The sequence below is a fragment of the Epinephelus fuscoguttatus genome, linkage group LG2 (assembly GCF_011397635.1).
Source record: "Epinephelus fuscoguttatus linkage group LG2, E.fuscoguttatus.final_Chr_v1".
NCBI lineage: Eukaryota > Metazoa > Chordata > Actinopteri > Perciformes > Serranidae > Epinephelus > Epinephelus fuscoguttatus.
In genome coordinates, this window is record NC_064753.1 from 13,040,161 (window position 1) to 13,054,831 (window position 14,671).

The following is a 14,671-nucleotide window of genomic DNA, read 5'->3' on the forward strand; positions in this document are numbered from 1 at the left end:
TCTACTGTCAGCCACTAACTAATTCTGTTGAAAATAAGAGTCTGCGGAGGCCATTACTCAAGATGATACCAACAGCGACGAAAAGAGAAAAGTGGCATTCATGCAGAAGTCAGTATTTAAAGGATGCAGAGCGAGGATGACTTTTATTGTATTTATTGAATGAGCTATATTATTGTACATACTGATCAAATCTGAAAAGTCTCTAATTTGGTTAACACTGCAGTAAATCCCACATTCACGCAAAGCAAATACATCACTGTGACTGTACTTCACTGCATCTGTTTACTAGTGTAGCAAGCACACAGCTTTTATTCAAAGGGCTGATTTCAATCAGTTTTAAGTTTAATCATTGAAAACACAGTAAGCTACAATAACACTGTAAGGCCAGAAAGCATACTGTCACATTAAACCACAACTTACACATCATTACAGCTGTTTTTGTCATATTAACTGAAACTGTCACTTCACCTACACAGTAGTGCATGAGACAGATAATCTGATTCTTCTGCCTCCCCATAGCTTCTAATGGCATTTGCAAGAATTCAAGGCACCTGAAGAGCCGAAGAATCTCTAACACTGCTGTCAATCATGTCAATCACTGCTCTTGAACTGTGGTCAATCTAGGCAGCACTGATCAAATATGAATCAAAAGACTCCTCGGCTCTGATTGGTTGTTTTCATTCAGGCATGGTCGATTCTTGCAAATGCAATCAAAAGCAATATGAGGAGGAGGAACAAGACTTTTCTCATAGATTCTCTGTCTTATGTTCTACTGTCAGGATGCGGTGATAGGGGGCCTGGAGCCTATGGTACACCCTGGACGTAGAGGCAGACAACCATTCATGTACCCAGAGAAAACCCACACTGGCACACAGAGAACATGCAAACTCCACAGAGAATGGCTCCCTCTTGCTGTGAGAGGACAATGCTAACCACTGCACCACCGTGCCACCCAGGATACAATATAGCTTCAGTAAAGATGACAACAAGTTATTTTGATTAGAGTTCCCAACTGTAGTTTAGCTAAAGGCCTCTACCACTTGTTGTTTATCCATTCACAAGTCATGAGCAAATTCCAAAGCAAAGCATGTGAGTTAGCTGGCTTTGTACTGTATGCTAGTGTTAAGCTAATCTTTAGCCACTAAGCTGAACCTTCCAACCAAAACTTGGCATCCTCCTCAGTTTTTTTTACCCTGCAGCTCTCATCTCAGTCAAACTAAACTTTAAAGACAGAATTTCTTAGAATTTCTAAGTGTTTTCAGTCAAATATGTTTTTGAAGGCAGTGTGCCATCACTGCAGGACACCATGAATGTCTTGCACAGCATCATTTATCAGGTAAAATACTGTACAGGGTAAATGACTACAGTATAAAATGGTGCCACTATTAAACATATTGGCAGGGGTTACGTTAAAAATTACAGCTGCGCAGATACGTATTAGTAAAACACAGAACTTGTAGAAAATGACTCAGAGTCACCTGTAGGTGCAGCAGCCCTTCTCTTTCTGCCAGCTGCTGTTCCCTCAGCTCCCAGTCCCTCTCCCTTCTCCTCTTCTCCTCAGCATGAGCTGCCTGCTGTCTCTGCAGGGATGCCAGCTCCTGCCGCTGCTTCTCCAGGCTGCGCTGCTTCTCCTGTTCAATCAGTGAGCTGGGCCGCGAGGACGGCCGCGATAAAGATGAGCAGGAGGACGAGCGCTCGCTCAGGGCCTGCCGCTGGTCCTCTATGAAGCTGTCCTGCTGGACCACCACCGCCTGGAATAGCCACAACCAGAGCCGCAGGCCAGATAGGTTAGTTCAGACACATCACTCAGGGTGCTGTCTTAAGACATTTTATCTGTCTCTATGGCTGTGTTGTCATGTTCACATTGCACCTGAAAGAATCTCAGATATCAGATTTTCCCCCCTTTGTTTAACACATGATGTGATGTTTTCAAAATCACAAAACAGAGCTTCACAGAGTTGCACATGTACATACACTGTATGGAAGCCATCTTACCTGCAGAGTGCTGAGCAGGAGATGCAGATTGGAGACACTGTGGAGGACCTGCTGTTGGAAAGGAGAAATCACTGATTATCCTGTCAACTCAAAACATCCTGTCCTGTTCGTGTTCTGTCCTTTTCTGTTGCGTGGAGACAACAGTCTATTTGATGTGCTCTTGCTTATTGCTGTGCTTGTCTTTGCTTGTTAAAATGCACCATGGATGGTGGCAGCGCTTCAATTTAAATGTCGACTTTTTCTTTTAATAAGCTCTAGCACTGGATTCCATGTAATATGAATTCACCAATGGACTCTTAGACAAAGCCAGCATTAAACTGACTTGATGTGTTAAAGTGATGTGACCTTTTCTCCATTCAAACACTGACAAAGAGACAAGGCCAGCATGCATTCAGCTGCCACCAATGTTTACAAGGACACAAAATTCTCCAATTAATGTTCCCTGGGAACTACAGAAAATAGCCTTTATTAGACAGAACATCTGCAGAAAGTGTTGCTGCATCAAATATATATGCAGTACGGTGTCCATAATAGTCTGTATGAGTAGTGTGTAGGATAAATAACCAGAATGCATTGTGCCAGCAACAAACAACACCTTGCATTTTCTGTTAAAGGAATACTTTAACCCCCAAATGATCACTCTGTATCAGTTAGTCACCTCATGTTACACTGACTTTGAGAAGAAGACACTGTTTTTCTAGTGTGCCTCTTCAGGTGAACGGAGAATCCAAAAACGGTGAAAATTCTTGATGAATTGAAGTCTTAGTGAGTTGTGTTTAAAACAACAGGTGTGCTAGCAGTGTTTTCAAAAAAACTGAGCCAAGAATTGGCACAGAAAGTTTGATGATCACCTCACTTTATATCTAGGTCACATTTAATTATTTTTCAAATACTATGGTTCATGATTAAATACGTACTAAATATTAGCCTGCTAACACACTAAAGTAAGATGGTTAATAAGGTTATCTTTATACCTTAGGGTGGGCGATAAAATGACTATATACGAAGTGTCCATATATTTTGAAGCAAGATATAGATTTAGACAATACCGTTTATATAGGTATAGGGTCAAGTTGCATTACACAACAGCATTCTTCTGAAAAGACATGCCAATGCGCAACTCTCCTCTCACTCTCTCTGCACAGCTCCGCCCCACTCACTCACTCACTCACTCACAGTTTCTCCATCAACACTCAGAGAGACACAGAGCTGCTCCTCTGTTTAATCTGTCAGGTAATTAGTCTACAGTGCCACACCGGTCTATATATTGCATGTGCTACGCTATATCAGTCTGTGAATTACACAGTTACACATATTATGTGTAATTGTGGTAATTTCCTTCATCAATACTGCATATTATGCAGTACTGCGCTGCATGCGTGGGAGACAGAGCTGCTTAATTCTGTCAGGTGAGGGTCTGTTTGCTAGTTTGTGTGATGTAGATCACAGCACATCGTCGCTCTTCTTGGTAGTTGCAGTGTAATGTGTGACATTGAGACGGCGCCTGGACGCAGGCGACAGATGTGTTTTAAAAAATGCAGCGACAACACAGACGTTTCATATACAAGACCTATATATTGCGGACAAAGTGTCACTCTCTCTCCTTCCCTCCTTTGGCCTCTCTGTTGATGCTGTGTGCATAAATAAGATTAGTAGCCTAAATAAAAAAATATTTAAATCATTTTCCAGCAATAAATTCATTGAATCCTCCCACAAAGATTTTTACTTGTTTCACACCTACTTGATACATGTATAGTCATGTTACAGTTTTGTGTCCTGTGCTGCAACCCTTTAAACCTCTGCAGCTCCAGTGCTGTGTTAAGTTAACGCACAGCTCTGCTATTTATTGTTTATCACTTTTCATTTACATGTTGTGCAGCTGCATATTTTCAAACAAGGAAATTATCCCTGTCTTTGCATTTTATTTTGATCACAGACTGTTTTTATAAGAATGCTTGTGACATCTCAAATGTGGCTTGGACTTGCAACTGAAAACATGTAGCCCATTTCGTAGAAAATACCATGATATATATTGTGTATCACCAGTCAGCCTAAAGATACCGAGATATGAATTTCTGTCCATATCACCCTGCCCTATTATGCCTACTAAACAATAAAATCTTATCTTATTTTTAGGCATGTTAGCATGCTACAGTTAGCATTTAGTTCAAGTTTCAGTGCCTATGAACAGCTTCACAGAGCTCACTGCATGGCTATAGACTCAGTCTTATTAATTCTTCACTAGGTGCTGTGGATGGCATTTAGAATATGTTGTGGCATTAACGTTATTTTTAAACTTTATTTATTTTCTGTCTTGGTAAATTCTCCGCTGCTGCACTTGCACTTCCTACACAGGTAGGATGCTTGCTCTATTCTCATGCACAGTTCATTATTTAGCTTGCTCTTACTGACATGGTTTTATCCGACAACTTCCTCTTACAGTTTACTCTGTCTGCCACTTGTGTTTGTTTGCCACTGTGAATTCTATTTATTAGTTCCTACAGTACAACTGCTCCTACTGCTGTTGCTGTTACCACTGCTTCAGCTTATACGGTTATTGATGCTGGTAAGGATGATGGTGACACAGAGTTTGGACAGTTTCCATGTAAACAGCAGGTCTTATTGAGTTAGAGACAGGAAGTCAGTGTTACCTCACTGTTCCTCTTCAGCAGCAGCAGCAGGTTGGCGTTTCCTCCCTGCATGCAAACACAAACACACACTAAGTACTGTAAAGGCAGAGAACAGTAATGCACTCACATATGCACATCTCCTGGTGTGTCTCATACTGTGAATACATGAGCAGGCATACTGTACAGTGTGTATGACTGAATGTGATTATAGCTGCACATGTGGGTGTGATGGAAAAATCTAATTATATCTGATTGTGATTATGTAGTGCAGATACAGTAATGCTGCAGTCTTACACTCACTGTATTTTAAATACTGAGGGGTTTAACCTCTAAAAATGTTTGCTTTTTTTTCATTCACAAAGGAAAAATTGAACAAATGTGAATCTAACATATGGCGTACTGCTTGAATTAACTCTGCATTGTATCTTTAATGATCATTCTGACTTCTGCAACAACACACCCTTGTTTTACTGCTGCGCCCCCTCTGAACTTTGGCTGTATGCCCAGTAAGAAATGTAAATAAAAATAAAGCGCTGCGCTTTTGTTCAGATAGCAGAATTAACAAGGAATAGTTCAGGAGGAAAAAAAGGACTCTTTTGTTAAACATCAAACTACAGTAGCTTGGCTCCACTAAAACATTCAAGAAACAATTATGTGCAGTCCAGCTGCTGGATATCTGCAGGATAAATGACTACAAAGGCTAGCATCCAGTGCAGACCTACAATAGCAGCACCTAAAGGCCGCCCATTAATTTTCATCCGCTATTGAATTCTTATACAACTGATGGTCGCCATTAGCAATGGGCCCTGGCAGGAAGAGTCAAGAGGCTAATTCACTGGAGGGAGAGAAGTGGCTAAATTCATCTTAATGGTGTTGTTAATGTTGGGAGGACAAATGCACCCCCACACATGGCCTCAGGTTCTCATTGAGGCATGGGGGCGTAGCTGCTTCAGAGTCAAGAATAATTGGCTGCTGAGATGCTGACCTTCTTTAAAACACTGTCGGACTCTGTCCTGCGCAGATCTCCCGCCGTATCCTCGCTCTCGTCACCATCACCACCTAAGAAGAAGGAAAATCACAGGTGAGAAGATGACCCAGGCAGGAAATGATACTGCAAGCCAAAATGAGAATAGGGGCACAATAATATGGAAAATACATAACCTTATGACATTGTCAATAGTTTAAGAAACATTTTAGTTTAAAGGGACAGTTCATCCCAAAATAAAAAATACATATTTTTTTTCTCTCATCTGTAGTGCTGTTTATCAGTCCAGATTGTTTTGGTGTGAGTTGACGAGTGTTCGAGACACTCCAACTGTATCACTAGAAGGAAGCATGCATCCTTCTACTGCTAGCTCACCTAGCACCACTGAGCTAGCTAACGTTTCAGCTCAGCCAAGGTGGACGCCATTAAAGTTAACATCTCACACTGTCACAAGCACAAGCCTCTCATCCATGAGTAGATGCACACTTCCTTCTGCACAGTGATTTGGTTGGAGGGTGTAGTTCAGTAGAGAGAAAACAGTTCCTACATCAAACTGCTCACAACAAGGTCTGTGGATTATCTTGAGTAACTGGGTCATGATTTCTGGAAAGACACGTTGCTGTTTAGTTTTTCGAATGTGTTTTTTCTGGCACTTTGAGCACCACTTATATTATATTAGAGAAAAGGCAGGCATCTCCTGGGCTGATATCCACTTGGCAATTCAGTCCAGTACAACTCATAGTTGTGCAACAAAATGTGCATAATCACCATTGATAAATATCAAAAGTAAGAAAAAGAGGTTAAATATGAGTGTATGAAGAATATGAGAGGCAGATGTAGATTTGGGGTACAAATAAATGTCTTGTTTAGGGTTGTTTTTATCATCAACAACAGAGTGAGGAATGAAGCTGTGCGAGTACTGCAGTCTCTAGTTGCAACTGAACCACGGTCATCAAGAGGCCAACGACCATGCACAAGAACAAAACATAAAATACATTGTCAGAGTTTCTTCCTGTTTTTGCCGGCGCCATACCAAAGTTAAACTAGTGCTACTAAAAATTATTTTTTATCAATTAATCTGCCATAATTTCCTTTTGTCTATGAAATGTCAGCAAATAATGAAAAATATCCATACCAATTACCTGTAGCCCAAGCTGACATCTTTAAATGTCTGACCAACAGTCCAAAAACAACCCAAAGATATTCAGTTTCACATCATTTTAGAAATAGAAAAACTGCAAATCTTCACAACTGAAAAGCTGAAACTAGAGAATTTTTGCTGATAACTTTCCTGTCGATTGACTGATTGATCAGTAAATACATCATGTCAGGTTCATTTAAAGGTATGGAATCTCTATCAGCTTAATAGTCCAGCCTTTAGCACTGATTTTGTGATTGGTCAATATAAAAATCTTATCTAGAAATTAGGCATGACCTTTTTTGTATTGATTTATCATATTTCTATTACTGCAGTTTTTGTTTGCCTTTGAATTTCCTTTGCCCCCTATTCAAACAAATCACTTTGCCCCTCTGAGCCCTTCTTTTTCACTGTAGTATTAGTTTATATAATGCGTCTGATGTTAATATTTGCTTCTAAGTCTGCTTTCTGAACTCAAGGGTTTCAAAAACATCACACTGATAAAAACATTCTGTAGTTCTCCTAGAAGTCTGGACCTCTTATAGCTCAATATCTGCCACAGCGCCAGTATAGTCCCACTCTGAGTTTGCAAGCCACAAGTTCAAAGGTATTGCTCCAGGCCAAGACTCCCTCAGGAAGCATCAGCTCTGCTGTCCAAGTCCCCGTCTAAAATGTTATATCTAACGGCACTGAACAGGGGCATTGTGGGAAGTGCTGGGTGTGGTGCCTGCTGTTATGTGACCACTAAAAATCAGCAGTGTCACCACACATTTGCAGTTCAGGCATTGAGTTGATGCAGTTATCCGGACCAGCAGATCCAGGTTGATCGTCTTCCACTGTTACAGGCTTACAACATGCAGTCTGGCTGACCAATCGGCCAGTCTGCACAATCTCTCCATAAAAACCAAGCATGCACCAACAGACTTACTCTTACTGCTGTGCATCTGGTGACTGTCGAAGCCTCCGAAGGTCTCAGCCCGGCGGGGCAGACACACCGGCCCCGCAACCCCTCCCTCCTGGACACTGGCCATCGCCCCGCCCAGGCTGCCATTCACCAGCCCCTGTAATGTCTCCACTGTCACACACACACACACACACACACACACACACACACACACACACACACAGACAAACATCAATGTGCGGGTCAGTAAGTGAATTATCCTGGCTAACTGTGTTACAGTTCAGCTCTGCACTCATGAATCCTACAAGGCACTTCTGCCTTCAACCTGGAATTGGCTCCTGTTGCTAAGCAACTGTTGACAACCTGTTTGAACCACAGAGCTCTTTTACTAAAAGTTTAAATACCTTAACCATCTGAAATTATACAAACTCTGGCGAGACATATACAGTATTAGTTTCCACATATGTATATAGACCACGTAGCGCTGTGACCTTTCTGGGGAAGATAATGAGAAACAAACGTTGCTAGTGAATATGAAGTCGCAGTAAAACACGATAACCTCAGCAGTAGAAATGACATTATGGCTGCCAATTCACATATCAAATAAGGACAATTACATCCCCAGGCTGGAAGGAGATGGAAAATGCATTCTGTAATAGTAAAACTAAACCTTTCCTGCTAGTTTCAAAAGCGGAAACTATTATAGTCTCCTTAATACATCATTCTTGCTTTAGAGCTGCAAATAATTCTTAGCTGAATGTCAGTTACACAATGTAAAGTGTAAAACAAATTCCTGGGATTTTGTGATCAACTGTACCTTTTTGTGGAACTGTAACATTACTCAGAAATCATAAAGGTGGGATGCATCTGTGCATTGTTTGTTTGTCTTCCCTATGCAGCTCACAGCTCTGACCACTGATGATGAGAAGTCACTTTTCTAATTAGAAATATATTTTTATCTTTAACTTGAGATTCCAGTAAATCTGGCAAAAGAAATTGCAGCAGTTTTATTGTTCAGTCTACTAAAAACCCCTGATGGGGTTGCTTAAATTCAAAGTCAACTTAACGTACAGAGAATGTGATGTGCTTCTGTCTTTCTCCACATTTTATTCTCTCTTTGTCGCAATATATAGTATCTCTCTCAGTTCGTGCTGCTTTCTTCTCATACACATTTGATGAACAGGACTGCCAAAGCACCAAACAGAGCCAGAGTAAAATCCTAAAACACACTCTGACTCCTTGAATGTCTCCCATACGCTCTCTCTGAATAATCTCAAAACATCTGATACATGCCAAAAATGGATAAGTGCTTGTTAAACTGACTGCACGCTCTTTTGTAGTATGGAGAGTGGGGGTGATGACGGAGAGACGTGATTCAAACCAGTGTTCTGAAAAGAATGGGAAGTTAATTATTGTAGCGTGGCCTGCTGATTATGCCCGTAATTTGCATCAGTCAAATCTGAACATGATCCATGTTATGAGATTCAGTGTGACGCAAACTTTCAGAGGATAATATTATCGTCATGTCCACAAAAATAAATCTGATTACAAATCATAGCAATACTACTCTTGTTGTAACTCATTTTCATTACATTTTCTTCAGTATCAAAGTAATCCAGTGATAGATGTCTGTACACCCATGGGTGCATTGTAAACAGAAACTACTAGTTGCTAATTCAGCATACTATTAATGATAGCAATTTGCCAAAAAACCTCCAGGTTGTAGCCAACAGCTAACATTATACTTCCTGTTACTTAGACAGGGGATGGTTTTGATTTTGTCTGAGTGTGTTTTAAGCCACCCAAAAAAATCTGTATCAGTTTACGTGTATGCTTTATTAAGAATATTTTCACCACTTCTCCTCACTGTAGACAGTCCTTTCAAATGGAGAAGTTGTTAACAGCTTCAGTTCCCCATCTATGCTCTCGTCAAATCCACTAGACTCCATTGCCAAAAACAGTCATTTTAGCTCGCCAAACGCAGGAGCTGCTGGTCCTCCACTGCTTCAATCAGTTAGTTAGCTTGTGTTATTGTGTGACTTTGGTGTTTAAAAGAGTTGGTTTGGTTTTGAAGTCACACTATAACATAAACAAACTAACCAATCTAAGCAGCTGCAGACCAGCAGCTCCAGTGTTCAGCAATGTTAAATTACTGTTTTTCTCAATGGAGTCTGGCTTTGAAGAGAACAAGATAATGTCTGCAGTTCACAGGTGCAAATCACTGTCTGACGGTAAGGTGAAGCCAGATCTACAACAGTACGCTGCTTAGCTTCTGTGTCAGTGCTCATGACTGCTTCTTCATCCTCGGAGTGCGCCGACAGACATCTACTAAAGGTAACACACCGACTATGGATAAGTACCTCATACAACCCCACTTCGAAAGATCCCAACAATCCCTTTATGCGCTCGCATTATAAACACTCTCTTCCTCTGTCTTACCTTCCTCCAGGGCATCCTTCATGATCGACGCCCCCCTGGGCAGCTCCTGGCTGGAGACTGACCTGAAGAAAGGCTGGACCTGCCGGCAGACCTCCTCGCCTGGGTTCAAACCTTCCCACATCCCCCTGAAGAGCCGCACCTTCTCCTCCAGCAGAGACATGATCTCTGTGTCCTTTTGCCTCAACAAATCTGACCAGCAGAGACAGACAATAAGAAAAAGAGACAGGCAGGTGGGGAAATATTTGTGCTATTTGGAGCAAACTTATCCCTGTTTTCTTTCACATAAACTCTCTGTGAACTCTTCTCTCTCACCTCTCATCTCCTTGGCTTTAGTCTCCAGTTGTCTCTTGTCATCTTCCGTCTCACTGGGAATCCCTTCATCCTCATCCTTCTCTCTGTCCAACCAAGGAAGAGATAAAAATCAAATCAATTTAGGAAATTATGCAGGATTAAAAATCTACAAACCATCATTTACAATATTTATGTATACATTTAATGTGGGGATAAAACAATTAAGTCTGGCATTAATGACCAAAGATTTTGCTTACTGAATAATTGTTTAAACTATTTATGCTGAATAAATGATTTAAATAATTATTCAATTAGAAAAATCTGCCACAGATGACACTATTTCACTATTAAGATCAATCAGTATGTGCAACATCAACACCACAGGACGACACTTCCCTAGGCGAGGATTAAACAACTCTGAGAGAGACAAAAATGTGATGTATATGATGCTTTGGTGAAAAAGACAGACGCAGCATCAGTAGAAAACTGTTTGGTATTTTTTTTTTTTTTATCTCTTCCATTCCTGCCAATAGCCTGTTCTCAATTTTGTATTTTGACAGAAGTCAGACAGGGGGAGAGAGAGACAGAGTACTAAATCTCTCTCCTTCCCGCTGGCTGCAGTCGAATAATCCTCTGCTTATAGTGAGCTGCCCTTGAAGCCAATCCAGCATTAGACTGTCCCTGAGTACATCCCATCCCCAGGTAGAGTAGTGCTAATCCTCCTGACAGCAAAGTGCTCTGTCGCAGCTTACCGTTTATTACTATCTAGAGAACTCGGCTGGGTCTAACTCCTGGGTTACAACACAAATATACCATAGGTGAACCTTAGGAGGCCAGTACTGAATGTAAAGCGCTTTGAGTGCAACAGAGGTAGCGGATTGAAGTAAATGGGGCAGGTCAGGTCAGGGGATGAGGCTGGATGTACATGCTGAGTCAAAATATGTCAAAACTGGTCTTCCTGCTACAAAAAACATCTAATCCTCAAAGTATTAGCATATTTACCGAAATGTAAAAACTAAAATAAACTCCACTTACATCGACTGCATGGCTTCCTGGATGAGCTGCATCCAGGTGTTGCGTTCATCCTTGGAGCTGGCCAAGACCTCCATCATCTCCGGCTTCTCGATGCCTGCCGTGATGAGGAAGAGGCCGCGCTCTTCGTTTGCAACCTCCCTCACAATCAGCTTCTGGAGGGAGATGACCGTGGAGCGCTGGTCCTACAGGGAGAGAGGGGTCGGAAAGGTGGGGAGGGATTAATGGAGGCAACAAGGGAGGAGAATATTCAAAAAAAAAAGATGACAGTGGGAGGATCGAGGATGAGAAGGGGAGGAGGGAAGACAAGTGTTGAGGTTGGGGAGAGGCAGGAAGAAGGTGGGGTGGAAGAAGGAGGGAGAGAAAAGGAGGGGCAGAGGGAGAGGAGAAGGATAATTATGGGAGGAGGAAGGGAAGAGGAAATCAGGGGATTAAAAGCATGACAAAAACAAGTGCAGTGAAGACAGAGGTATACACAGAAGAAATCTCAGTTAGGGAAAAAAGGAGGATTATAGAAGGAGTGAGCAGTTGGGTAATAAAATGGGAAGAATGAAAAAGATGTGCCGTCAAGAGGAAAGGAGACGACAAAATGAGATTCTGGTAATGTTATCATTCACATGGGAGTCAGCTGGTGTCTACAGCCTCAGCAGTCCCTGCATTCTCAAGACTGCAAAAACTGTAAAGCACAGTTTAGAACGCTAACACCACAAACCGCTGTTTCATTTCTGCTCTGCGCAGTAAAACTCTGGAATTGTGACCACATCCCAACGTTTTTCCAGCAGTCCCATCTGAGGTTTGAATGATGCGTACAGATTTTTTAAGCCTGTCTTTCTGCTGTAACTAGGCATAGGACGATATGGAGATTTCATGTCACAATTAAACTGGCTAAAATACCTGCAATTCACGACATTATCCTGCTTATCATTAAAATATGCCATACACACCTACATTTTGTGAAGAGACACATACTTTTATTACACCAAAGACAGGACACACGTCTTGTTTAAGTGAAAAACAAACAATTAAACAATGAAAAGTCAAGATTTTAAACTATTTCGTATGGCATCATATACAGTATTTCAATATAAAGTATGCCAGTGCTCGATGAAGATCTTTTGCATTTTTTTTTTAACTTGGTGCATATGCAGCCATGTTTTGCAGAGTCTCTTTCATTGTTGGTTGCCAGGCAGTCTCTTTGGGTGCTGCTGGACATGATATTCATTTTTATCCCGATAATGGACAATCACTACGATCAACTCATTGTAAGTGTTTCTATTGCAATCCGCGATAAAGTCATAAATTGTCCCATCTGACTGTGACCATACTGTAAAATAACAAGTGGAAAATCCACTGTACTCCCATACGTGTATAAAACTTGAAATCAAGAGGGTATTTTTAGCCAGTGTTTTTTGTACTAAATTCCATCTTTGTTTTACTGTCCTTCAACTGCAGCTCAGCAAAAGAGCTGTCTTTGGAAACATAAGCATGGAATTTGTACTAAAAAGACAAACTCTGGATGATACCCACTTGATTTGGCTAACTGTGACTCCTGGAGCCTCATATTGGCCACGTTTGGCTTCACAGAAATACTTTCTGTCATCTGTCCAGGTGACCTCTGACCTCATCACTACAGGCTGCTTGTCCTGTTGGTGATCCGCAGAACCGAAGCTCATGTTGCCCAAAACTCAACCTGGTTCACATGGCTGTCATCCATTTAGAGCCACATGTTATTCCTCTTTTAAATGTCAACAGCCTCAACTCAAATATGCCAAACCTTTTTTTAATGATGGATGTGATTATTATGCCACAGGCCTGCCTCTGCTTTCATTCCTCCTACTGAGTGTGCATGTGTGTGTGTGTGTGTGTGTGTGTGTGTGTGTGTACGCCGTGAAACTGTGAGTCCTGTAAACATGGAAAAAACGACTCAAACCTGTATGATTTATCACAGTTGGGTTAGATGCCAACAGCCAGACAGCTTTATTAGGTGCAGCTAGCTAGCTAGCCAGAGGCAGGCAATATTACACAATGGGTAAGCTAAGCAGGCAAGCTAATGCTAACACCAACACCAGCAACACCAGTGGGATAGGAAAATATGACAACAACATCTCTAGCAGCGCTCATAAGATCTTCATTACTGGAGGGATGGAGGGAAAACGGAGGGAACAGCTGAAGGAAGGTGAAAGAGAGGAGAAAGACATAAAGAGACAGATGGAGAGAGAGAGACAGAGATGACAGCAGGATCCTACCAGCATGGCGAAGACATATTTCTGGTCTTTCTCTTGGAGGAAGACGAAGACATCTGATAGTAGCAGAGCATGGACATCTGGAGAACAGCCATGAGATAAGTAGTTGTGGTTGGATAAGGGAAAAGACAAAATGTTTTTACATATTTACAAAGAGACTTTGTGGTCAGTTAGCGGGCATAATCTCACCCTTTAGTCTTCCCTGGCAGTTCTTCAGCTGCAGCCCTCCATCATGGATCAGCCTCCTCCTCAGTAGATCCTCCCTAGCAAATATCTGACCACTCTTCATCATCATGATGGACTTGCTGTCCATGCGGCTGTGGAAGTCCTTCAGTCGGCGCCGTTTCTCGTGCTCGTTCACCTTGCTATCCACTGCTGCGATCACCTCCTTCACAAGCCGAACAGCATCCGTCAGGTCTTCATAGTCTTCCTCGCTTTCTGTGTTTGACATGTTAAAAGAGAGGTTAGAAAAGCAACAGCATAGCAGTCTGGCATTAACAAAAAAAAGAAGTTCCCACATGAAACTGCTCACAACAAGGTATGCGGATTATCTTGAGTATCGGGTCATCATTTCTAGGAAGAGACATTGCTGTTGAGTTTTTCAAATATATTTTTTGGTGCTTTGAGCACCACATGCTGAGTGCCATCTGGTTCTATCATACTAGAGAGAAGGCAGACACTTCTACGGCCGATATCTTCAGCACTCTGCAACTCTCACCAAAACAATCTAGACTGATAAATAGCACTACAGGTAAGAGGGTAAGTCTGTATTTTTGATTATGGGGTGAACTGTCCCTTTAACTCCATACCTGATAACCAGTAGAAAAGTAATCAAAGCCCTCTACTCATTTGTTTCACTCATGTGAAAAGTTTAGATTTAAAAGGTTTAATTTTCATGCAGGTGCAAAACCACCAGAAGCACAAATGCAGGCAAAAGCTATTATTGTTCAGCAAGTCCATTTAATAATTTCATGGCTACAGACTAACATACTTGAACCAGATGGGTAGAGTGGA

General features: G+C 41.6%; 1 protein-coding gene across 4 annotated transcripts in view; it reads right to left on the bottom strand.

Annotated features, from left to right (window-relative positions):
• The window catches only part of LOC125898749 (A-kinase anchor protein 13-like), a 140,914-nt gene that overhangs the window by 9,790 nt on the left and 116,453 nt on the right, over nucleotides 1-14,671 (bottom strand). For 3 of the 4 annotated variants that reach the window (XM_049592710.1, XM_049592685.1, XM_049592693.1), the window contains 10 exons: nucleotides 13,847-14,095; nucleotides 13,661-13,737; nucleotides 11,418-11,599; nucleotides 10,404-10,486; nucleotides 10,092-10,280; nucleotides 7,677-7,823; nucleotides 5,611-5,684; nucleotides 4,647-4,691; nucleotides 1,996-2,046; nucleotides 1,479-1,751 (listed from right to left, as the gene is read on the bottom strand). In XM_049592710.1, the coding sequence (XP_049448667.1) occupies nucleotides 1,479-1,751; nucleotides 1,996-2,046; nucleotides 4,647-4,691; nucleotides 5,611-5,684; nucleotides 7,677-7,823; nucleotides 10,092-10,280; nucleotides 10,404-10,486; nucleotides 11,418-11,599; nucleotides 13,661-13,737; nucleotides 13,847-14,095 (1,370 nt within the window). The remainder of the gene's footprint in view (nucleotides 1-1,478; nucleotides 1,752-1,995; nucleotides 2,047-4,646; nucleotides 4,692-5,610; nucleotides 5,685-7,676; nucleotides 7,824-10,091; nucleotides 10,281-10,403; nucleotides 10,487-11,417; nucleotides 11,600-13,660; nucleotides 13,738-13,846; nucleotides 14,096-14,671) is intronic. The other variant, XM_049592702.1, reaches the window with a different exon arrangement.